The 25470-nt window shown below is 40.8% G+C and overlaps 2 protein-coding genes across 9 annotated transcripts; one reads left to right on the forward strand and one right to left on the reverse strand.

The window, feature by feature from the left end:
- Nucleotides 1-119: 119 nt before the first annotated feature.
- PYROXD1 (pyridine nucleotide-disulphide oxidoreductase domain 1) lies at nucleotides 120-12067 on the forward strand. The gene is made up of 12 exons (XM_009095175.4): nucleotides 120-200; nucleotides 1540-1620; nucleotides 2949-3068; nucleotides 4175-4303; nucleotides 5082-5155; nucleotides 5751-5911; nucleotides 6523-6623; nucleotides 7114-7243; nucleotides 8074-8186; nucleotides 9271-9393; nucleotides 9619-9756; nucleotides 10099-12067. The coding sequence occupies exons 1-12, from the start codon at nucleotides 120-122 to the stop codon at nucleotides 10345-10347; spliced, it is 1500 nt and encodes a 499-aa protein (XP_009093423.1). The 3' UTR covers nucleotides 10348-12067.
- On the reverse strand, nucleotides 11934-25365 carry RECQL (RecQ like helicase). 8 transcript variants are annotated; one of them, XM_030237704.2, is made up of 16 exons: nucleotides 25329-25365; nucleotides 24635-24694; nucleotides 23875-23947; nucleotides 22640-22837; nucleotides 21087-21266; nucleotides 20439-20545; nucleotides 19303-19501; nucleotides 17719-17885; nucleotides 17270-17351; nucleotides 16069-16217; nucleotides 15864-15981; nucleotides 15064-15202; nucleotides 14269-14360; nucleotides 13742-13961; nucleotides 12559-12688; nucleotides 11934-12345 (listed from the first exon to the last, which is right to left on the reverse strand). In XM_030237704.2, the coding sequence occupies exons 3-16, from the start codon at nucleotides 23888-23890 to the stop codon at nucleotides 12157-12159; spliced, it is 1986 nt and encodes a 661-aa protein (XP_030093564.2). In that variant the 5' UTR covers nucleotides 23891-23947; nucleotides 24635-24694; nucleotides 25329-25365; the 3' UTR covers nucleotides 11934-12156. The 8 variants fall into 8 exon arrangements, with proteins under 8 accessions (XP_030093564.2, XP_030093565.2, XP_018775407.2 ...); XM_030237705.2 differs by lacking the exon at nucleotides 25329-25365 and adding an exon at nucleotides 25309-25327; XM_018919862.3 differs by lacking the exon at nucleotides 25329-25365 and adding an exon at nucleotides 24917-25269.
- Between the last annotated feature and the right edge of the window lie 105 nt (nucleotides 25366-25470).

A 25470-nucleotide genomic window follows, 5' to 3' on the forward strand; every position in this document is an offset into this window, starting at 1 on the left:
GAACGCCGTGTCGGGCCGGCTGCACAGGGGCCGCTCCTGCCCGCGGAGCAGAGGAAGTTGCGGCGCTCCTGCGCTCCGTAGGCGCAGCGGGGCCGGGCCGGGCCGGGCCGGGCGGGGCGATGGCGGGGCCGGGCGGCGCGGAGCGGGGCCGCTTCGCCGTGGTGGGCGGCGGCATCGCGGGGGTCACCTGCGCCGAGAAGGTAACGGGGCCGGGCTCTCCCTCCCCTTTCCCCGGCAGCCGGGAATTGTCCGCAGGGGTGCGGGATTGTCCCAGCCCGGGGAGCCCCGGTGTGCCCGGCCCGGTGCTGCCCGCGCTGCCCTAGAGAGATAAACCCCGCCAGGCAAACACATCTCCGCTGTAACTGCACAAATGTTCGCATGTGTTCCGTAGTTCCCTACTCTGTCCTACACCTCCCTAATCCCCGTTTCTTAATAATAATTTTAATAATTTTTTTTGTGTCCCTGGAGAAAACGCCAGCCAAGCGCAGCCCGGGGGCAGCGATGCTGTAATATAAGGATGTTTATCTGGGTACAAGTACGTCTCCAGAGGTTCAGAGTTGATCAGGTTCTTTTGAAGCACTTTATGAAACCTTCGTAAAGAGAGTTATTCCTAACTGCAGAGAGCTGGCTGGCTGTGCCCTGGCCCAGAGCTCAGGGATTCGGGATCCTTGCAGGAATTATTCTAAAGGACTGTGCTGCAGCCCAGCTGGAGCTTTCATTACCACTGCTCAGTTTTATAGGCTCCATGTTTCAGAGCTGTGTACCTCATCCAGCTCTCTGCGAGCCCAAGCTCTAAAAATAATCTGTTTCTTGATCTCAAGGGTTTTGATGGTTTTAAAGCAACAGTAACTGGAGGTACTTTTGTACCTGTAGAATGAAATTATTAGTTTGATGAGGAATATTTTATCTCTTAGAGCTGCAGAGCAGCGTACAGGCTGTATTTTGGAGGCACGTGTTCTCCGTATGTCAGGGTTCCTCTGCTTGGCATCCCTTCTCCCCAACAGCACCACTTCTCTTGATCTTGTCATCTTGCTGAGCAAGGCACATTGAAAATGGGACTTCTTCCCTTTGGCCTGGGGCTTTATAAGGCTTGCATTGCTTAATAGCCCCCTGAAAATGATCAGTTTACTGAACAGGGTATAAAATATCCAGGAGAAATCAGCATTTCCTCTGTGAAAATGAAACCTGTGAACAATTAGTCACTGCTCTGCAGTTAAAAAAAGTGTGTCCACCAACTGGGTGTGTCCAGAAATCCCATGATCACAGCCTGATCCATCAGATGGCCTTTGGAATATTGTGACAACAGTCCTTTACACTGTGGCTGCAGTTCTTGAAGGTGTATTTATGTGTGATTGAAATAAATGTTGTGGGCTCCAAATTCTCTTCAGTCCTTATCCTTCTGTTATCCTGAGGTGGTGCTTTTCCAATAAGATCCTACAAAATCAAAGGCATGTATTAAGACATACAGCTTGTCACCAGTAGTTTTATTGTGTTCAAGTCTGATGATGACTCTCCTCATGGTTTCTGTTTCTCTACAAGCTGGCTGCAGAATTCCCTTCAGAAGACATTCTTTTAGTGACAGCTTCCCCAGTTATAAAAGCTGTAACTAACTTCAAGCAGGTAAGAGAGACTTCATTTTTCTTACAGTAAGTCATGTTCAAAGTTTATTTGTGCAGGTAATTTAGAACCCAGTGGTGAAGATGCTCATGACTTTGAGCTTGTTTTCATATTCATGTGATTGCAGAGGTGTTAGTAAGACTGACAGGCTGTTTTACAGAATATATTCACACCATTCAGGCAGAGGTTAAACCAGATACTTACAGGCCTGAAGTGTGTTCAGAGTCACTGAAGCTTTCTTTCACTGCTTTGTTAGTGAGTGACCTCTCTGAAGCAGTGGAATGGCATCATGGTATTGCCCATGTTAGAATTTGGGGCAGAAACAGCAAAAGAAGAGATAGCCCTCTGGGGAACTGCTTTGAGCTTTCCCTACTCCAGCAGCTGCTGATTCAGTGACATCTTTCCTGCTGGTTTGAAAAAGAAAATCAAATGTATGCATGAATACAGATTTGTGGCTAGTGGGGTGATGGAGCTGAGTCTGAGAGCTCTCTGTGAGGTTGTTGGAGTAACACCCAACTACAGAACGCTTTCTGAAAGTGCTGAGTGTCCAGCAAAGACATTTGCACAGTGCAGAGATGTAAAGTCTGTAATTCACAGCAGTGGAAATTTACATAGCTGAAGAATAAGGGAATAGCTAAGGACTGCTGGAAGGCAGCAGCATCTGAGTTTTGGACATGAGCATCTTAATTTCTCTCTGAACTGCAAGAATGGTGTGGCTTCTGCTTCCTTGCTGTGTTCCAAACTCTGAATATTCAGTAAAGTAGCAGGCCTGGAGGTTTCCATGCAGCCACTCTCTTTTGGAAAAAAACCACAAAATTGTCATCATCATTTGAATGTTTCTCAAGTTCTGGCTTGCCTCTCTGGGGTTTTTGTTTTGTTTGTGTTTGTTTTCTATTTGATGTTGTCCATTTCCCCTGAGGTCTCTGAAATATCAGGTAGTGGCTCTGGATGAGTTATTTTATCAAAGTTAGAGAAAACACAGGATTTTCACTGCATGACATAAATGAAAAAGCAGTGTTAACAACTCTTATAATAGACTTCTTTATGGAATAAAACATTGTAGCAGTTAGAGCAACTGCCAGGGTTCTCCATTTTTGCCTAATCTGTCTCAGGATTAACATGTAGTACTTTGACCCTTCAACCAGGAACAGGCTTGAAAAGATTCTGTATGGAAGAAGAAACTTTCAGCAGTTACATGAGAACCCATTTTCAGACAATATGGGCTTTATGTTGTCACTTTTTTACTATAAATGAACACAGCACCTTGTGTCAAAACCTTTAGGAGATGGATAAATGATTCATATTTTTAAATACTTCTCTTTCTCCTACAGGTCTCCAAAACACTTGAGGAATTTGATGTTGAGGAGCAACCAAGTTCCCTATTAGAAAAACGATATCCCAATATTAGAGTTATACAGTCTGGAGTGAAACAGTTGAAAAGTGATGAACATGTAAGCCAAGGTTTTCTTTTTTATTTGTTTTTTTTTCCAAATTATGTATATAAAAAGTAATTTAAGAAGTAGCTGAATGTGTGGGGTAAGAAATTTTGTTCAAGAATGTTTTGGTTATTGAATTGAAAAGTTACCAAAATTACAAGAAAATATTTCCAAATTCTAATTTCACTTACTGCTTAACACTGTTTTTCTAGTAGAAATATATACAGAGGACAAAATAAATCTTGAAAGACCCAACATTTCCACTGTTCCTTCCTTCTGTTTAGCAGGAAATATATTGCAGCTATGAGCAATAGACAGCATGTACACAGCCTTGTTAGCTCTGTGTCAACATGTTCTTTTCACTTCAGCAGGTATGAGAAACTCACATCCCAAACTGCTTTTGCTCACTTTTAAGGTTTGCAGATGTAATTCCAGGTAGATTCTGCTAACATTCTGAATCCAATGCTTGTCTTACATCATTACTAGGACAGTGTTTTAATATAGGTCTTGGTGGAAACAAATAATTAATCTGTGTGGATTTGGAGGATCTTTTGCCCAAAACCACTTTATGCAGCTTCTAGTTTGTAGAACAAATAATGTCACAAAATGTTAAAATTTAAGGTCTTCTGTCTCAGAATGATGTCGTTTGTTGAGTGGCTCCACTTTTTCTCCAGCAAAGAACAGATTTTCAGGCTTTCTAAACCGTGTCCTAACCTATGCCTGCTTAACACAGAGCTACTGCTGCTGAAATGTTTGGATGAGAATCTCAATGGCAAATGTCCAGCAGTGCATAGTTCTGTTCCTGGGGCCCGAGGAACATTTGTCATATAAAAAACACAGAACTCTTTTGGCACAGCCAGTGAGTACAAAGTGCCACCAAGTGGTTGATCTTGCTTTGAGTGCACTGTACACTTCCCATTTTATTGGTCACTTCTGTGTGGTGAGTGGGATGGCAATAAATGACACACAGTGAGGAAGAGTGCAGAGCCTTGTTCATTAAGAAGCCCCTTACAGCTTTTCATATCTGCTAATTACTCTGACATTAAGGAAAGATGTCTCTTAGATGTCTTGATTTGTGAATTCTCTAAGAATTGATTTTTCTTTCTCTTCATTGTTAACAGAAAATTTACACTGAAGATGGGAAAGAATACACCTATGAAAAGCTTTGCCTGTGTGCAGGAGCCAAACCAAAATTAATTGTTGAAGGGAACCCGTATGTGTTAGGAATCCGGGACACTGACAGTGCACAGGTAAATGTGTTTGGGACTTCAAAATCTGCAATATATTCCTGCATCTGGTGCAAAATACCAGAATTCTTGGGGAGTGAAATGGAGAAACAGAAAATAATGTTTATTATATATTCTTCAATAGGAACATTTTCACTAGCAGAAAAACTGCCTTATAATGCCACTAAAGTAGATTTGTTGAGTTTATAGATAGCACTTACACATTATTTCTAACATGATAATATGGAATAAACAATTTTTTTTTTTTGCCCTCCAGGCAGAATCCAATTGGAAAATACAACGAAATTTGCCTGGGAAGGTGTGTGTGGTACCTGGTACAAAGGGCTGCTTTGTACAGTGGAAAGCTACTGAAGGAATGATTTTTTATCTCTTGTAGCTTCTCCTTTTTGTACAGAAAAGAGTTAGAAATAGTCAAAGATGTAGATAAGTTTTCACCTGAGAAATGACAATAAACTAAAAATTAAGCTTGAAAGGCAAAGGTGAAGTTTCACTGCTACAAGTCTTCAGAATTAGAGGAGCACTGCTGCTCCATACCATGGAACTGCCATTCATCAAATGAAGCTGGACCTTGAGGACAAAAAAGGAGCTACATTTTCAAAGAATCTGAAGTGAAACTGGAATTGTTGTTTGCTACAACAGCTTCTGTTCCAGGTCTCAGCCTAGCTAGATTTATCAATAGTCTGAGAAAATCAAGACTAAGAGCAAGAAAATTCTGAAAAGGATGTAGTTGATCAGTGGGAGGGAACATGCTCTAATTGACATTTTTCCTTTCTTAATGCAGGCTTTTCAGAAGAATTTGGCTCAAGCTGAGAGAATAGTGGTGGTAGGAAATGGTGGGATTGCCCTTGAATTAGTGTAAGTGAACAAAAAGTACATAATCAAATAAAATCTTGAACCATGCAATGCTAAATCTGGTGTACATGAGTTTGGGAGGAGGTTGACTTATAAAATTTTATCTCTTAGAGCATTTAGTAGCAAAACTGATTTTGGGGTTTTTCTGCAACATAGGGGTTTTTACTGACACATAAAATCAGAAAAGCTCCAGAGGAAGCTTTGACACACAGATATCAGGAATATTCAGTTCATGTTTGACATAGTGCAAGCAAGATCCAAATGCTTGTTTTTAACAGTGGGAATCTGGCTGAAATGCACATCTTTTTCATTATGGGGAGCAGGAAATACTAATTATTAGTATTATAAATTGGATCTGCCCCCTACCCAGTTCAGTCAGGGTTGTGTTGGTGAGAAAGGTATGACTTGTCAGAATGAAGAGATAATTTTTAATGGGTTCCTTATGTAAATATTTAGAAGTGGATTTGATAGATTGAAAGTCTTGGATCCCCTGCTTCTGGCTTCTGGAAGGAAACCTGACACACTTCTGCTTGTGTTGCTAACAGTCAGATCCTTTTCAGGCAGTCTGTCACTTTATGCCTTGTTTAAATACCCACAGGTATGAAATTCAAGGCTGTGAAGTAATCTGGGCTATCAAGGACAAAGCCATTGGGAACACTTTCTTTGATGCAGGAGCAGCTGAATTCCTCCTTCCCAAGCTCACTGCTGAAAGCCAAGAGACTCCCATCGAGTGTAAAAGAACCAAGTACACAGTGGAAGGTATGGGGTTTAGCTTCCTGACACTGCAGTAGCAGCATTTCATATTAAAGATAGTCTTAAAATCAGTCAAGTTAGCAGCTTGGAATAAGGCTTACTGCTGTCATTAATGATATTTCCTTCTTCAAAATCTGAGCGTAAAAATGCAACATAAAAACCCATCCCACATTTCTGTAGACAGAATGTAATACAGCTTCTTGTGAGCTGTAAAAAAGTGCTCACCTTGTGCCAAATTTCTATTAATTCCCTACTGAAGAACTTGTTCTGTTTTCTGTAATGTTTTGATGTGAACTCACCATTGTATAGGGAGGAGCTGTCACATAATGAGATATTGGAGGAGCAGATGAAACCACACAGAACATTATTCATTACTGTAGGTGCAGTGAAAGTCTCAGAAAGAACATTTAGCTAGCACTGCATGAACAAACATCACACAAACATGTGGAGGACCAAAGTCAGAACAAAACCAAGAGTATGGCTGTAGACATCAGGCAGGAGGAATAAGGATATTACACTAGGTGGTATTTTTCTGTTGATTGAGAATCCTTGCTCTGAATTCTGAGGATGAGGAAGGATGCACAATAAATCTGATATCCTCCATGTCTGTGCTTCAGGAAGTGAGGAGAAAGGAAGACCTCCAGGAGCATCTGACAAGCTGGGCAGTGCCTTAGGCCCTGACTGGCACGAGGGCTTACACCTTAAAGGGACTAAGGAGGTATGGGCATAACCTTGCTGCCAGATTTATTTGGGTGTTGTGGGCATGAGCACTGGGAACAGTTCCACGTTTGCAATAAAGCAAAAATCCTCACATTTAATTTTTTTTTTTCATTTATGAATTCCTGAGCTGTTAGGTGTTTGCATCTGTTTTGCATTTATAAAATGACCTGTCAAGGGTGATCAGTCACAGACCAGCTAAAGGATGTTCAGGATATTTAGCAGCTTAATCAGTGCTGGTTTGGCTGTTGAAGGCTGTGGAACTGTATTTGTGTAGTGGAGAATAAAAAAAGGCCCAAATTCACAAAACAATTTAGAGAAACAGGCTATGGTTAGAGCTGTGCCAAAAAGAGGAAAGTGTGGGGATCCAGTTTGTGGGCTGGGATATATGGTGGGGGGTTGTCCACTTATTAATATCAATTTAGGTGAAGATATCCTTGCTATTCTCATTCTTGTGATTGCTAATCATTCTGTTTATAATTTTTCTTTAGTTTTCTCATAAAGTACATATCGAAATACTGTGTGAAGTAAAGAAAATACACTTACAGCAAGAATTTATCCAGCTGCAGCAGACTTCCTTGGCTTTTCCTAAGGGAGAGAAAAATGCAGAAGCAGATGAGGGTGAGTGCCAGTGCTGATAAGACCTTGAAGATAAATCTGTGCTGGAGCATGTTTGATCTTGTCTGCTGTTTTAAAGCAAATACAGTTTTGAAAGATAAATCTTTTATCTCTATAATTTGAGGTCTAGTAGTTTACAGTAATCAATTTATGGGCTACAATTAAATTACAAAATCTTATGGGTCAGACTTTTTTTTTCCTCAAAGTAACCAAAATCCTGTATGCAAAATATTCCATCCTAACACAATCCATTAAATAAATAGTGAAGTTAAAACAGGAGGAAAAAACCCACCAACAGTTTGTATCAAAACTGAAGTAAATCCTCAAAGTAGAGGAAAATAGCCCTTTTTTTAAAAATGAATACTTATGCCTATAATTTCCACCTAATTAAAATGAACATTTCCAATACTATTTTAGTAATCAGTTACTTTCAGCACAAGTCAAATCTGTGTTCTTTTTGCTTTTGAGGCACTTCTGTGCATCTGTAAATTTCTGTGTAAAAGAATATTTGGCAATTGCATATTTGAGAATATATGCCACAGGACCCAGTATTTACCCCCCTCCAAATGAGGGCTTTAATTTAGGAAAATTCTGAAGAGAGGCATTGGTAGGAGTTAGAGCTGAGATCCAAAATAGCTTTGGTAAGAAAAGTTACAGGTAATACCTGATAATTGTTCCCTTTTTAATTTTAACATTTCATTTTTCTTTTAACATTTTACCTATTCAGTTACCTCAAAGGTTTTGTGTTTATTTTTCCTTTCATATCTTAAGACATAATTAATAAATAACTTCTGTTGGTTACATTCTTGGGGCAAAATTTTCTCCTTTTTCAGTGCTGTGGCCTGTATATGTGGAATTAACTAATGGAAAAATTTATGGATGCAATTTCATTGTCAGTGCAACTGGAGTTGTGCCAAATGTTGAACCATTTCTTGATGGCAATAATGTAAGTATTCTGATTTCTTTTGGAGCTTTTCAAGCAAGGTTAAAGAAACCTTTTCAGCTGGTTTATGCTTCTGTTCTGACATGGATTGCTAAAGACTTAAATACTGTGCACCATCTCAGAATAAGGCAGGGTATGTTGACACTGAGATATCCTACATGATACAAGTGTGTTTGATTTGAGGTCTTGGTTTATTATGTTGTTCCCCAGGTGTTTATGTACAGTACATATGCAGTATTAAGCCTAACCAAAGAGAGAAAATCATCTGTAAATTGGCTAATGTGGCAAAAACATAGAATAATTTCCATGTTAGTTCTGTACCATATTCTTACCTTATTAATCTTGACATTTGCTCCTGGAAAAGAAGCAACTATTTCCAGTACTTTCCATCTGGGACACAGAGCTGTGACAGTGCTCATGTTCATTGAGGGAAGTCAGCACCTAAATGTGGATGATGATTTTGGAGTTCATAACTGCCATGTGCATTTCCACACCTCTGGATCATTTTGTTTCTGTGTTAAGTGCCTGCTCAGCAACAACTAAAACATCCCTGGGTTATTAACAGTGTTTTCATCACAAATCCAACAAATAGCCCCTACTAAAAAATGATCCCAGACAAAACCAGGACGTTGTGGTATTTCAGGTTAAGTGGTGCCATCTGATTAGGAAGTAAAACCAGAGTAACCAGCTGTGCTTGGTTAAAGAAGGAAATGCTGAAAACATAGATCTGATGTTGAGCCATGAGGTATTTCCAGGCCTATACTATAAGCTTAGATCAGGAATTAAGTTTTTGCAATATTTTCTTGCCTTAGCAAAAATACAAAGTGATCTCTTAAAACCGGGTGTCCCTGTAACAGTGTGATTTGGAATTTGGCAAGCCCTGTGACTTCCCTGCCTAGGTGTCAGTAATAGTCCTTTAAAAACCTGTGCTGTGCTCTAGAAACAAAAAGAACAGGAATGCCTTGTACCTTCCATGGAGCTCTTGCCACTCAGCAGAGTCTCATGGTAAATAAGAAAGGAGCAGCTGATTGTTAAGGGGGAGGGAGTTGGATGCCTCATTTCACTGCTGCTGTGTGAACCCCTTCAGTTTGCTGTGGGCGAGGATGGAGGACTGGAGGTGGACAAGCACATGCACACGTCACTGCCAGATGTGTTTGCAGCTGGAGATATCTGCACAGCAGCATGGGAGCCCAGCCCTGTGTGGCACCAGGTATGTCCTGGCAGGTGTGTGACCCACAGGAGTTACACACCTGTGCTCACACCAAGGAGGGGAAAGGTTAACAGTGGATAATCCTGTGGAGGTGGCTGGAAATGAGCTGGCCAGCCCTTCTGAATATTAACAACTCAAAGTGTGCACTGAGTACTCACTGCAGTGAGTGTGGCCATGGCACAGGGATGGTCTCCTGACTTCAATCTGCCCAATTTTCTCTTGCAGATGAGACTGTGGACCCAAGCTCGGCAGATGGGATGGTATGCAGCAAAGTGCATGGCAGCAGAAGCTTTAGGGGAGTCTATTGACATGGATTTCAGCTTTGAACTATTTGCTCACATTACAAAATTTTTCAATTACAAGGTCAGTACAGTCTGATAGTTGTAAACCACTGAGTAATACACACTGCTTCCTTATATTCACTTGCTGATACTGAGCAGATGCTTTAATATTGAGGAAACAGGTTTCTTTATACAGTAATTAATCCTAGCTTAGAGTTTCTCAGTTTGTACTAATGTGTATGATATTTCATGGGGAAGATTTTTGAGTCCATTGTGTGTTTGCAAGCCAGTGATGGGGGGAGGGACCCTAGGGATGAATATTTCCCTGTTTGCATCACTATTGAGGCTGAGAACTGTTAGCAGCAGAAATGCTGAAAGCCACTGCAATGTTCTTGTGAGAGCTTTTCCCCTTTCCTTCTGCTAGGTGGTGGTTTTGGGAAAGTACAACGCTCAGGGCCTGGGCTCAGACCACGAGCTGATGCTGAGGTGCACCAAGGGCCACGAGTACATCAAAGTGGTGATGCAGAACGGCCGAATGATGGGAGCTGTGCTCATCGGTGAAACAGACTTGGAAGAAACCTTTGAAAACTTAATTTTGAATCAAATGGACCTGTCAGCCTATGGTGAAGATCTCCTAAATCCAGATATTGACATAGAAGATTATTTTGATTGAACAATACCCCATTCCCATTTTGTATGAAGCTTTGATAGCAAGTCATACATCTTAGAAAACTGTTTTCAGGACTGAGGATAAATGCAATCCTCTATTAACATTTTGGGTTGGTCTTGCCAAAATACTGAGTGGTTACTGCCACAGGTACCAGCTAATGGTGCAATCTCTATCGAGCTGGCTCAGATGAACAGAGAAGAGTTTTAGGGCAGAGGGTGCTTAGAGCTCTTGCTACCTGGAATGGAGGTTGCAAATACGTGGCCTTACTCCATTTTTTTTCCCTTTTTTTGCCCCCCATAAGTTTACATCTGAAATAAATGTATTTTCTACTCAGTTAAGTACAGAACACAACCTTTGCACAATGAAAGCCAGGATGAGATGGCAGTTGAGAGCAGCTTCTGAACTGCTTGTCCCTTCAGCTGTCCACGTGTTGGGGTAGAGCTGCACTGCACTGGACAGTGCCAGCCCTGGACAGCAATGGTTCCATCCTGGCTTTTGATTTTGTTCCACAGTTGCTGCCTGAGAGCTGCTATTTATTTTGGGTCAAATTTGGAACAATTTATTGTACTCAATACAAAGCTGGCAGTACATATTGAGACCTGTCCCAGATAAATCACTTAATTTTTTAGGTGAATGACTGTTTTTAATTACATTTTCAATTTTTGGCAAAGGTCTCCGCTAAAGGCTGGGTGAAAGACTATAGGCTTTAGTCACTGTCACAATTTTACCAGAAAAATAAAGATGAAGAGCATGTTCTTAATAGTAGTTGTATATTTGTTATACATGTAAGTGTAAGGGAGAAGAATAAAATGCAACCGCCCAGAACCTGCATTTATTAATGCAACTGAACACGGCTTTCTGATCTTTGACTGCTAAGATGTTAAAAGTAAGAAAACAAAACTGAATCTAGCAGTCAGCATATGTGCCTGAGAATGCTTGGAGGCAGCAGTAGCTGCTGAGTGTTTCCTAGGCTGGCAGGTTGTCTTGTTTGTAAACTTAAATTGAGGTACTTCTGCCAAGCACAGAAGTCATCAATTTCTATCTGAATAACAACCTAGAGAAGTCCAATTTTAAGAGCAACAGACATATTTAAAAGGAATAAATACACATCATATTTCACTCATCAATACATACAGTATTTCACTCCAACGTGGCACAGTGGGTGTAGGGACACTTGCAGAGAGGGCAGCGCCCACATGGGCACAGCAGCAGCTCTGAGCCAGCCAGGGCTGCAGAGGAATGAGGCTGGAGCATCCCAGTCTCCAGCTGTCTGATGTCACTCCCTGGGGCTGGTGACAGCAGCTGCCCTGGGGAGGCAGTGCCCTGGCTGCAGTGGGGTCACTGGTGAGGAGGAGAGTCACCTGCACAGCAGGCAGAAGGAACAGGAGGTGACAGGGTCTTCATGCTGAGCTAAGGACCACCAAGTCCTGTGCTGCAAAGGAGAGAAATCTCCAGAGGACTCTGAGGGGAGCAGGGGAGACTTCCACAGGAGGGAAGTCTGGAAACCTCTGCACCTCTGGCAGTCCTTTCCAGACTGCATGAACCTGCCACAATGTCTACATTTCCAAAAGAGGTAAAAAGGCAACATGGTCATTAGAGAGGTTTTGTAATCATTGCTGTATCCTAAGATACACACCAGTTATTTTGATATGAAACACTTTTTCATCTTCTACTAGCCTTCTAGGTTCCCTGTTCAGTGTTTATTAAAAAAAAAAAATAAAAATACCATTACTAAAGCACAATCTGAACTTACACACTGCATTGTCCATGGAGCAGCAACCATGATTAGATCCTAAATGTGGTCTGTGACACTCAGTCAATAACTACTGGTTGGTCATTTGCACCTGCCTGAAGCTTAGGCTTCTTTGCTTTTAAGTTAGGGCCACAGCTGGCCCGTTTATGTTCCTGTGATTTCTTCACCACTGAATCCTGGACAGTCTTTGATCCAGACTGGGCATCTTCTCTGCTTCCTTTTGAATTTGAAGATTGAGATGGTTTGACCTATAAGATTTAAGGAGAGTTCAATTAAAATTCTAACGTTGTTTTATTTTTATTCTGCTCCCCACACAAGAGAGAACTTATTTATAAGGCTGACTCCATTATTACAAAACATGTTTTGAGCAGATACCAAATGATTAAATTAAGCTCTAATAGAGAAGATACCTATATGGTATCAGAACAAATGTAATGGCAAATCAGAACAGATGTAAATACCTTGGAAACCCTTTTGCTGTTTGTTATCCCCTCTATGGTGATGACGTGGCCCTCGTTCTTCAGCAGCCGGGCTCTGGGTCCCACCTTCAGGTAGGATATTGTGGCAAAGGCTGTGAAGCTGAAATCCTCCCTGCATGAATGAAATCACTGTTATAGGGGAACGTTGGAGATGGAGGCCAGAATATGCAGGGGGAAAAGAAATCATAGAATCATAAAGGTTAGAAAAGACATCCAAGATGATCCAGTCCAACCATCAACCCAGCACTGTCACCAAGCCATGGCCTCAGGTGCCACATCTGCATGTTGTGTGAACAGTCCCAGGCATGGTGACTCTACCACTGCCCTGGGCAGCCTGCCTCCATCTCAACAACTCCTTCCATAAGGACAGACACACACTAACCCTTCTGATGGGTGTTGCAGAGAGCACCTTCATTCTGCTTTGTTCAAGTAGACAGTCAGGTAACAGAGCTACTCTGATCAACACTTCCCATAATTCAGTTTGTGGACCTTTACAAACACAAAACCACTCAGATGCACACCTGTCACTCTCTTGAAACACATGGACGAAAATGAGGAAAAAAAGATGTAATAAATCAATTGCTCACCCTCTTAATATTTAAAAAGCTGTACGGAGAGATGCAAAGAAAAATGAAGTCAAAATAAAGGGATTAGATATTTGTAGGTATTCTTGATCTTAAAAATTATATGAGAAAACAAAACACATAGCACATGGACAGCTTACAGAGGCAGCACTGTTAGTTTCACTATGCTTTCTTAAAATTTGTGAGTACCACCCTCCACTTAGCCAGTCTCTCCTGACCTAGACATCATGTGGGCAACCCCATGTGCTCTCCTTGTCCAAGGAATGTGGATGACATCTGTATGAACTGCAGACTTCTCCAAAATGAATCCTGCTGCAGCTTTAAACACTGTACCTGAATACAGAAGACCCCATCTTTTTAAAATTGTAAGAGATGCAGCATTTCAACTGTTCCTCCAATTTTTGAAATGGAAATATAGCAATATTTGAATGATTTTTAAGAATACATTAAATGCATTTGAAATAAAAACAAGACTACAGAATGTATCCATTAATGTTATACAGAAGTAAAAAGAGAGCAAAGAAAAATGACTAAATGTAAAAAAACCAAAACAAAGAAAACAAAATAGTTATCTTACATACTTCAGATACTGCTGCAGCAGTAAATGGGCAATAATTCTCTCCAGCTCCTCTCGAGGGTGCTTGGGTGGAGTAACTTCAGGCACCCTGAATTTGGACACACCTTTCCCAGACCAGGCATCAATTAATTTCAGAGGGGTGAGTTTCTCACTCATGCTGTCTGCTTGCTCAAGGATCTTTATTAGATCCCTGCAGTATCCTGTTACATCCATCTTCTCACACGCTGCAAGTAAAAGTGAAGGAACAGTTCAACAGAAAGCTCTTTGTAGTTATATATAGCTATTTATATATATGGTTATATATAGCTATAAATACATATCTTTGTGCTATTTGTGCAAGGCTTTTTTTGTTTTGCTTTTAAACTAAGTTGGCAACAGTAGGCCACCAAAAACTGATATTCAGAATAAAATCTGCTCCTTGAAAACAGTAATACAGTAATACAAGCACAGGTCACAAAATTTGTTCAGGGTTTTTCTACACCAGGTATTTCTTTAAATCAACTGTTCCCATGTTCCCTGTCCTTTACCTACCATTCTCTCTACAGCAGTTATCACACATTCTGTTGCAGTTTGCAGAATCCCACACTTCATCAAAGTGGTGGGCTATGAGCACCCGGCGACACCTGAGGAGCAGAGAGCAGAGGGGGGCTGTAGATCCCAGGTGGGTATGTCACACCTGCCCTGTACAGCATGAAAATGGCAAAAAAGGTCCTAGGGACAGCTCAGGTCTCAGAACAAGCACAAAGAATTATCAGAGGAAAAATCAGAGAACAAATACAGCAACACCAGTATTCCCTATCAGCAGTGTTCCTATGCCAATACTGGTGCAGGAACAGTTTGGCTGAAGCACAGAGTATAATCTGCAATTTCAAGAGAATGAAAAATGGTAAGAATATGAATTCCTTGTCACACTGAGGCCACAAAAAGCTTTACTGGATTGCACACATTTGTCCACAGATAGGCATTTTCCATGAAGCATTCCAAATATCACAGTGAAGCAAACACACCTGGATTCCTATGTGGTTATTAAATACTGTGGCTCAGAGTCCAAACCACACAACTCCAGCATTTCCTCTGACTGGGATGTGAAATCCAAACAGTGTTTGTTGACAGATGCTTCACCTCAACACAACCACTTCCAGAATTGTATCCTGAAGCTGGCAAGCTTGCTCCTGCTTTTGTGGGTGGCTTTGTTTGGTGATGGGTTCATTTTGGTTTTGTTTCAGGTTTTTTCTTTTGTTTGTTTTTTTTTCCAAATGCCCCCTAAAAACCCCCAAAAATTAGCCCATTTAAAAACTAAGCAACCAAGCCACCACAGCAACTTACTTGTTCATATTTTGGCAATAAGATACCATGTCATACAGCTTCTCTTGGCCAACATTTTCCATCACCACCATTGAGCTAATTCTGAATATATCTCCAAACCCATAATACAAAATGCAGTCAGCTTTTTGGTCATCTCGACCTGCAATGCATTAAAATGAACAGATAATTACAGTGCCAACCAATTTACAATTGCTCCTCAAGCTCCTTGCAAGCTTTTCTCAACATAGACTCAAATCTGTCTTTAAAAAAGTAACGAGATGAACAAGATCAAAAAAACCCAAAACGCTGCAAAACGTTTTTGGGGGTGGAGTTTGGCCATAACAGGTTTGGCCATTAATGCTGCTAAACATTGATCAATCCTTAAAATTCCCTGCTCCAGACTCCCCATCCCACTTGTATTTCTGAAATTCATACAGTGATTAAACATCATCTAAAGGAAATCTGAGCAAATCACACATCCCAGGTGCTATACAAAATTAAAAAATTAAAATATTAAAATTTTACATCAAATCTGTATCATGTTATTCTGGTAAGCCACAGATTTGATAGAAAATCAAGTATTTAAAAAAATGCTGAGTGGAGGTCTAGATAGGCAGTTATTCTTTGTTACACTGCAGTAGAGGCCTGGTCATGAATGCAGTTTATATTTAAAGCCTCTTTACAGAGGCAGTTTCATTACACCCTTTGAAAAGTATCTCAAAGGCAAGAGACTCAGCACAACTGCCTGGAAAACTGAAGGACACTTTTACTGCTGTAATGGATGTAAATGGCAACTTTGCAAAAGCCACTTCCTGCAATACCTGCACGTCCACTCTCTTGGTAGTAGTTTTCCATGGACTTGCTCATAGAGTGATGAATTACAAACCTCACATCAGGTTTATCAATTCCCATGCCAAAAGCAACAGTTGCCACTACAACCTGTGAAAAAGATTAAGGAATCACCAAGATAGCAAACCACAATTTGTTTAAATAAGACATTAAGTCCATATAAAGTATTTACTTAACCTGGATTTGATTTGTTGCCCATCCTTTATGAACTTTGGTTTTATATTTAGCATCCATGTTTGCATGGTAAGTCCCTGCCTTGATTCCCAGTTTCTGCAAACTCACAGTAACTTGCTCAGAATCCTTCTGAGAAAAGCAGTAAACAATTCCTGCACAAAAGTGAAAGAGGCCTCATTGTAACGCCTTAAAAAGGCCAAACAATCCCCAACAGTTAAAAACAATTGTGAAAGTTTTATTAGCTTATGAAATAAATTATTAAAAAGCATTATACAGTCTTTGTGCCTATTTAGTCCAAACTATTGGTATTTATGAAGGAAAATTCAGTTATCAGGTTGGACCTGAAAGCTAAAGAGGAAATACAGGTGCCAATCCATAGAACCCTGGAAGCATTCTATTAATGTTCAAGGAGGACAATGCTTATTAAAGCTTTTTAAAGGGGTGCTATGCCTTATGACATCTATGGCATCTCACCTGAGGTTTGAGTTAAATCTGCCTTTTGTCATTAGTCAGGCTGGGCTAAGCGAGGGATTACACACAAAGCCATGTGATTTTGGATCATCTTAGCACAGTTTGTGCTCAGGGAGCTGCTCCTCACAACCACAGAGCTCCAAGCAGAGACAGGGACTCGCTGCTGCTCCAGAGCCTGGGCTCTGCTGCCTTGGCAAGATGTCTCTCCTCTTTATTTCCACTACAGAATTTATTGATTACACAAGTCCAACTTCTACAGTTCTCCTTTTATCTGCAATTCACCCCATAACACCCATTCTGGGCACTGAGTAACAGATGGTTCTTCTGATCAAATATGATGAAAACATCTTAAAGATAGCAAGTATCCTGACACATGGACAGTAAATAATGTGTGATTTAATAACATAGAGATCAGCTTTTCTGAACCTTGCCTTTACAATCTTAAACTTTCCTATTATTACCCATGTAAGCATTGTTCTATAGACATCAACATTCCAGTTCAGTATTTCAGAAGATACAAGTAAACAATAAAGACATTTAAACACTAATGAATGAAGATAGAAATTATTCAAGGTATGGATTTTACTAAATTTCATTCATTCTAATGCTGGGTGTTCAATGTATGGTGAAGGCAGAATTTCTCTACATGCTCCAAGATCATTTGAAAACATCCCAACATCCTTGCAATAATGAAGGTTATGGAAGATAACTTGGCTTTTGTGACACTTTTTACCTGACAGTCCTTTGTATCTTCCATTAATGGTCTTCACTATGTCCTCAATGAAATCTTCATTATTTGAAGGCTTATGCCGAACCTCAAAAATATATTAAGCACATGTCAGAGTTCAAGTGGGCAAACAGTCTGCCAAACATCCTTATTTTATTTTTCCCAGTATAACAAACACAACTATTCCACCATTTAAAAAGAATGACTATATTTTTTATGAACAGTCAGATTACAACTCCAAAGTCCATTGAAAAATAAACCCCAAAACAAAGCTGTAAGCTTTCCCCACCAAGAAAATAAACAAACCTGTGGCCAAAGTGAAAATACAGAATAATTCAGAACTTTTCTGCCATCATAAGACATGTTTTCCAACAGTTTGAAGCAGTCTGAGCTGCTGCCTGCCCCTCTCCGTGCAGGAGAGAGCACAACAGCAGAAACCAGGTAACAAGACCTACCTCATAGTAAAGGTTGGGCCTGTTGAAGGAAGCAGTAAAGGTAATGCACTTCTGAACGTGCAAAATGTTCTGAGCATCCTTTAAAACATGATTGGTAGCTGTTGCTGTCAATCCAATCAAGGGAGTATTGGGAAACTGTCTTTTCAGGATACCAAGAGACTTGTAATCTAAGCAAGAAAAGAAAAAGATTTCTCATACCACAAATGCAAACTTAAAAAAGGCATTAATGTAGATAGTATTTAATGGGCTAATACTGCAATAAATGTTATTACTGCTAATCTACTACAGAACTAATTTATATATCCAAAGGAAGTAACAAGTAGGTTGCACTTAGCATGAGAGATGTCTTCTAGTGGAGTTTTAAAGACTCACAGAATCATTTGGGTTGGAAGACACCTTAAAGACGATCTTGTTCCTACCCCCTACCATGAGCAGGAACATCTTCCAGTATCCCAGGGTGATCAGAGCCCCATCCAACCTGTCCTTGAACACCTCCAGGGATGAGGCATCCACAACTTCTCTGGGCAGCCTGTGCCAGTGCCTCACCACCCTCACAGTTCTTCCTAACACCCCGCCTGAACCTACCCTCAGTTTGAAGCCATTCCCCCTCAGCCTGTCACTCCAAGCTCTTGAAAAAGTCCCTCCCCAGTTGCCTTTTAGGCTCCCTCCAGGTACCAAAAGGCTGCAATTATCAGCCACAATTTAGAAGGCAAAACTGTATGGAAATAGAAATTCTTCAAAAGTTAGAAAAATATGGGTGGCATTGTATTAACCAACTTCAGGTTATTTTGAAGGTCTGTTTTTACAAACAGCTTTTGAGTAAACAGAGCTTTTCTAATAAACAAGTAATGTGGAATTTGGATACATAGACCAGAGTGTAATAATAAAAAATGTTAAAGGCTCAGTACTGACAATCACCTGGTGCCTTTGAACAGAAGGGCAGCCAGAGGTACACATCCAAATTCCACACTACCTGTTGAACCAGCCTGGCTCTTGGCTCAGGCACCACTTCTCAGCAAAACTGCTAGGAGTGACTTTACAGTTAATATTGCTTCAAATCAGCTTTTCTGACACAGAAACAGCAACCAACAATATCCTACAACCTCCAAGACAGGAAAAAGACTGAAGCACATTTTCTATCCCTGCAAGCGAAGGGCATTTGTTTCCATTTGCTTTAGAGATTATTAAAACATATCTCATGAATTTACAAAGTGCTCCACCTCTTTCATCAGAAGTGCCAGGGAGTGGTGTACAGAATGACACTTTCATATAGCAGATTAAAGGTAACTATTATTCATATTGAAGATGCCAAAAAAAAAGCTTTGATTTTATAAAGCTCCAATTAAATAAGCAGAATAAGTAATTTTTCAGAATACTGACAGCAAAATCTATGTTGAAATCATCATTTGCATGACCTTAGCTCCTGGATGATTTGTGAATTAAAGTCCTTGAGCTAACACAGGTACATGTCACTCATTAAGAATTCATTTCACACAGGAAGGAAGCAGCTGGCCTTATTTCAGGCCCAACTCCTGACTGACTGCTGCCTGAGCAGCCCTGCAGAGGGATTTCTGAGGAGCATACCAGGCCTGAAGTCGTGGCCCCACTGACTGCAGCAGTGCACCTCATCCACAGCGATGCGAGCCAGGCACCCAGCCTGGTAAGCCTTCTCCAGCTTGGACATGAACATTTTGCTCTTTGCAATCTTCTCTGGGGTCACATAAATGAGCTTCAGCTGGGAATTCTTCTTCAGCATTTCCGTGTGCACCCACTTCACATGTTCCTGTTCAAAAAAACGAGACAGCAGGGGGTAACAAACTGGGACAACACACTGAAGTGCTTAGTGCTAAGGCTCTTAAGAGGTGATTAGCAATTCATAAGGTGTAATTAACAGAGACTGATAAAGTGTTCCACGGTACTGACCACTATAAACCTTTGAAGATCACTGTACATAAAATGGTAATTTTAATACTTAGAAAATCTGTGCTGGAACTTTGAAGAAGCAAAGTGTTGAATGTGTGTGTTTGCTTCATCATGTGGTATCGATACTTCCCCAATAAACTGTGATGTACTGAACATCCCTGTGATACCACAAGTGTAAAATAATTCTTTGCACATGACAGTGGTTTTTATTACTCAGTTTTCAGAGCTCTCTGCATCAAAGCCGGTTTCAAGTTTGGCACATTGCATCAAGCCAGAGACTTATCAAATCCAATGTCATGTTCAAGTTAATGGTCACAGCCTCCTGCTAGTCAGGAAGTTAACTGTAAAAAAGCAACTGTCTATATGAGACTGGAAATGAGTTGCTTCTTGGCCTCTGGATCAAACAGCTCACCACCCTATAGAAAGAAATAAATATTATACATAAAAGCCTGCACTGCTCAACATGGTAAAAGAAGATAAAAATCACCTACTCCAAGTCTAGAAAAGGAGTAAAAATCTACAACACACATCAGCCAAAGGCACTTCACACCCTCTAAACAGCCGCAAGAAATCTATTTATTCCACAGAAGGTGTTGGTTCCCATGTGTTGTTGTCACTAAAACATGAGCACAAGATACTTAACCACTTTTTCCACATCCCAGCACTCTCCTGGCCAGATACTGTTGCTAGAACAGCATTAGCTGATAAATCTGTCTCATCCATTCAATATTCACAAGTAACTACACAGAGGGGAGGCACGAGCACATTCACCACAAAATACAAGAACTCAAACACACCTTGCTGCTTGAGGCATTTAATAAAGCTGCAGAGATACCAAGCTGTTCCAACACCATGAGCTGATCTTCCATGAGAGAGATCAAAGGACATATCACCAGGGTGAAACCTGTAACAATCAATCATTGTGCAGTTGAGATGTCACAAATATCCCCTCTAATTTTTTATACTGATGCATCAGCCCTGCTCTGAATGAACTGCCAAATGTCAGCTCAAGCTTCATACACAGCAGGGGATTTCCCTCCTAGAGAGCTGACAAGTGAGTGCCAGATCACACAGGGATAATTCTTATTAAATGCCCACGACATACACCTCCTCTTAGGGCCTAGACCACAAACACAACTGAGCTCCAACAGATAGAGTATAAAAAGATACAGAACAAGCTGGATATCTGTGCCATGAGGTGCCGATTTGCCACAGAACTAAGCAGTGACAGGGAGTGATAATTTTGGCCTTTGTAAATAAGTCAACTTCCAATGCAATTGGATGAGTTATTAAAAATAAACTAACCAAACAAAACCCACACCAAATGATGTTAATTCTCCAAATAACTATAAAAGGGAGAAAATAAATCTAGTTCTTTATATTATGTTCTGTAGATTATTTATATAACTATGTCTAGTTATTTATGAGTTTTTTTCCTTACATACCATCACAACAGACAGCTGGTAATTGGTAACAAAGGCTCTTCCCACCACCAGTAGGCATGACAAGAAATATATCCTTCCCTGCCATTGCAGCATTTACTGTTTCAAGTTGCAGTGATCTAAACTTCTGGAGTTTAAATTTGCTCTGCAGTGAAGTTTTTATCTTCTCATACCAAGGAAAATCTGTTAAGGGAAAAAAAAACAACTCAACAAACACATTTCATAAGCAAATTAAAATATAAGAAGGAGGGGTAATTTACATATTGAATAACTGAATCCAGCAGTGACATAATTTTAGATCTGGGAAAGTGTTTAAAGATTCATAATGGCACAGAAAAAGCTCCACACAAGCTGAGTCTGGATACATCATATTCTAGGGTGGACCTCTGAAAACTCCAATTGTAAACACAATTCACCTCCAGGCCAAAGCTCTCATTGCACATGGATGTGAACTAATGTGAAAAACTGAACACAGATAAACTTCAGAGGCTAACGAGCATGTTAACTCATTAGTCCAAAATAACTAGAAATAAGAATCCCACCCTGAAAATAAATAAAACCAGACACTGAGCTCTCCAATAGACACTCAAATGCTTCCCTCATAAAAATGGAGCAATTACAAATAGCATATAGAAGGAGGGATACAATTTTTCCATATATTCCATCAATAATAAGCATTTATTAAAAAAATAAGAGGGGGAAAAGTTGTTTAATCTTCCCCAAAATCACCAGCCCAACATGCTTATAATAGGTTTTTCTTTTCTTCAATAAAGACCTAAAGACTGCACTTATAAAAGATGCAATGCTGTAAAAACTTAAATTAGGCTTCCTGATGCATCTCTTTGGTTCTATTAAAATTAAAATGCAGAAAAACTGTGGGAGCTCCAGGTTACACCAGGTACAACACACAAGAATTAATTTTGGGACTTGAGGTGACATTACAGAGAAATTTACAAAGAGCACAGTTAATTCCAGGCTCACTAATTCTACAATAATAATGTATTCTAGGTTAGTTTTGGCAGCCAGCATCTATCTAATCTGCATTAATTTGGTAAGACAGTGAGGCTACACAACCCATCACAAACACTACCAATGTCCTAGCCACTCAAGCAAGAGGAAACACAAAAACCAACTCTAAGTGCAAATTTATCATTATCAAATCCTGAGAAATTCCAAAGCAATTTGTTTTATAACACAAACAAGAAGTATTGCAATATAAACATTTAGTATACAAGTATTGCAATAAAAATTTTCTCTGGGATTCTAAGAGCAAAAGAGATCAAATGATGACTTTGCAACAAGCAAAGAATTAAAGCAGTTATAACAGGCCATTCTGATAGAACAGATAATTCTGCCCAGAACAACTCAAGAGTAGTGCTTAGGAATGTCCAGTGAGACAAGTACAAACATTACCCCATTACCCTGGCATGTCTGCCAGCTGACTAAAATTAAATAGGGCAATATCATTATCCAAGCAAATCTCTGTATTAAGTGCATTTCCCCCTACTGGATTAGTTGCCTTTTCTGCTAAAATATTAGACTTTGACTCTGCAAACCTTTTTTGTTCCATTCCTCAGCTGAGGTTTCAGTGTCTTTACTTCCACCTGCCTCCAAGTCTCCTGAGGACTGTTTTATCAGATTCTTCACTCTCATCTTCTTTTGAAGGAGTTCCTGCTGCTTATCCACAAGCTCCTGTATCTGCATCTCCACTGCTTGCAGCTCATTCTCAATGGACACCAGCACCTCCTCTAGCACTGCAGGGAGAAGCAAGGAGAAGGCACAATGGAGACACAGCACTGTGCTGATGCCAATTTTAATTGTGTTAATTGTACTCCAGCCAATGATCAAGTTGTTAAGAAAGCATTTATTTACATGTGAGAAGCAAGTTAAACTCCTCTGGAGTTAAAACAGGGCCATTAGCAACAAGCTGTGTTTCATGCACCAAGATCTCCCTCCTCCACAGAACAAGAGGATGTGCTGAACAGGGTTTGGATGTAGAGGGAAAATGTTTTTTCCATCCTTCCCAGGTGAAAGAAGTGAAGCAAATGCTCCCCAAAAGCTTGGGTCACACAAAAGACTCTTTGGCAGGAATTGCCTCTTACCATCCCAGTATGCATGTGTGTGAATTGCAGATTGTGCTCTAATCCAATCCCTGGAGTCTAAAAGAATAATTAACACACACACCTGCATGCCAAGCATGTACTCCAGAGCCAGGTCAGAAAAGCATCAGAAGGAATTCTTCCCCCACACCCAGAAATCCCAAGAGATTCTGGCCCATCCAGAGCAGATATGGTAATATGGTTATGGAAACAAAAATGTGTGATATGGAAAAAATATCTTCACTTCAAACAGCACCAAATGTGACAAGAGTCTTCCTAAATGCCCACTGCTACTCAGCAGACAAGAGTTAGGAGTATCTTAAAATCTGAAGCACATTTTAAAAATAGTGAAAACCAAGTAATTTCCTTGACAAACTTGATTTTCATCATCCAATAGCTTGGGTTGGAAGGGAACTTAAAGCTCATCTCATTCCAGCTCCCCTGCCACTGGAGCAGGTTGCTCAGAGCCCCATCCAACCACTCCAGGAATGGGGCATTTTGGTTTAGTTTTACCTAAGAAATAAAAAGCTATGCAGTAAAAGAATTTTTTTCTTCAAATCTTAAGTATAATAGCACAGATCCCACAAACTCCTTTATATATACATTAAATTAATGTAAATAACATCAGGTGATTGTGTCTTGTTAGCTAAGGGACAGCAAAATGAACATATGGAATATAAATAATGGATTACCTGCAACAGCTGTCATCTTTGGATATTAAAGAATGTTATCTTTAGGAGATCTTATTTAACCAAGCAACTGTCACTAAAAAGAAAATGAAATAATTACATTTTAAAATATATTTTATAAGTAAAGATTCTTAACTTAGAACAAATTTTCTGCACGAGATTTTTCATTACCAGAGCTGTTAACATAACAGTTTAAGTCCTGATTAATTTAATTTGCCCACATAAAGAAGCCCCACTAGGTGACAACTGCTTTTCCCCTTCTGCAAAATGGATAAACACAAATCCACAAACCAATTCCCAAGGCCACAGCTCACCAGGCTTCTAAATGAATCCAAGTGAATTTTAACCAAGTCATACATTTCCTGCAAGAGGAATGCTCTAAGGAAGAGCAGTCACTCACCAAGAGCCCATTGCCATTTTTGATCTCTTCAAAGCTTATTTTACAGAAAAGTCTGGACACATTACATTGTGCCCCCTAGAAAGGCAGCCACCATAACACCTAGAGGATCTGTTAGGAGGAAGTGAAAATGGGGCTTGGTTTAGAGAAGGGAATCAATTTTGAATAATCATCAGTGAAATGAACATAGAATGGTATTTACTGGCTCATTTTTTGAGCAACAGTCTTTGTCACATTGTACCTTAACAATACCAAACTCAATACATTTATGTTTTCTGTTATTGCATCCTGAAATATTTACTACAGGGATGGAAGCAAAGTCCAATGAAAGGTGAAAGGGAATAAATTCAGTATTACAATAAATACCGGGGGGAAAAAATTCCTCACTACCAGCTGATTCCACCATAACAAGGATGTTTCCTGGTCCTATAAATGGAGGAAAAAATACATATTAAAAATGATGTGTGAATAAAACACTTCGGCATCACCCAGGACCAGACCCAGACGCCTCTTAAATCACCTCCAGGGGTGGCGACTCCACCACCTCCCTGGGCAACCTACTCCAGTGTGGGAATATTCACACAGTGTGAATAGCATACAAAAACACATCGTGAGCATATACAGTGCAATATTCTCAGCATTCCTCACCCACACGCCGCCGCTGGCACGGCGCTTGTCGGGCCTGAAGCCCCTGCTCGGTGGAGCTGCGTGACGGGGTAGGAGAGGCGGACGGACGGACGGGCAGGGAAGGCCCCGCTCTGCGGGTGCAGGACAGAGCGGGATGGATGGACGGGCGGACGGATGGACGGATGGATGAAGTGAGCGAGGCCGCCAGGCTGAGCAGGAGCAGCGCCTCGCTGCCCGTGCGGCGGGCTCAGCCGTGGCTCGGGCCGACAGCTCCCACAGCTTCCCCAAGGGCTAATGCCGGCCGCGCTCCCGCATCCCTTATCTTTTATCCCCTATCTTTTATCCCCTATCTTTTATCCCCTATCTTTTATCCCCTATCTTTTATCCCCTATCTCTAATCCCTCATCCCTCACCCTCACGGCCCCGCTCCCACCTGCGCCGCCCGCGCCGGCCCCGCCCCTTCCGCCGCCCGCCCTCAGCCACTGGCGCGAGGAGCCCGGCGCGAGCGCCGCCCCTCCACCAATCAGCGCCGGCCGCGGGCCGTGGGCGGGGCGGTGCGCTCGCGCGGCCGTACA

This window comes from Serinus canaria, chromosome 1A (assembly GCF_022539315.1).
Source record: "Serinus canaria isolate serCan28SL12 chromosome 1A, serCan2020, whole genome shotgun sequence".
NCBI classification, from domain to species: domain Eukaryota; kingdom Metazoa; phylum Chordata; class Aves; order Passeriformes; family Fringillidae; genus Serinus; species Serinus canaria.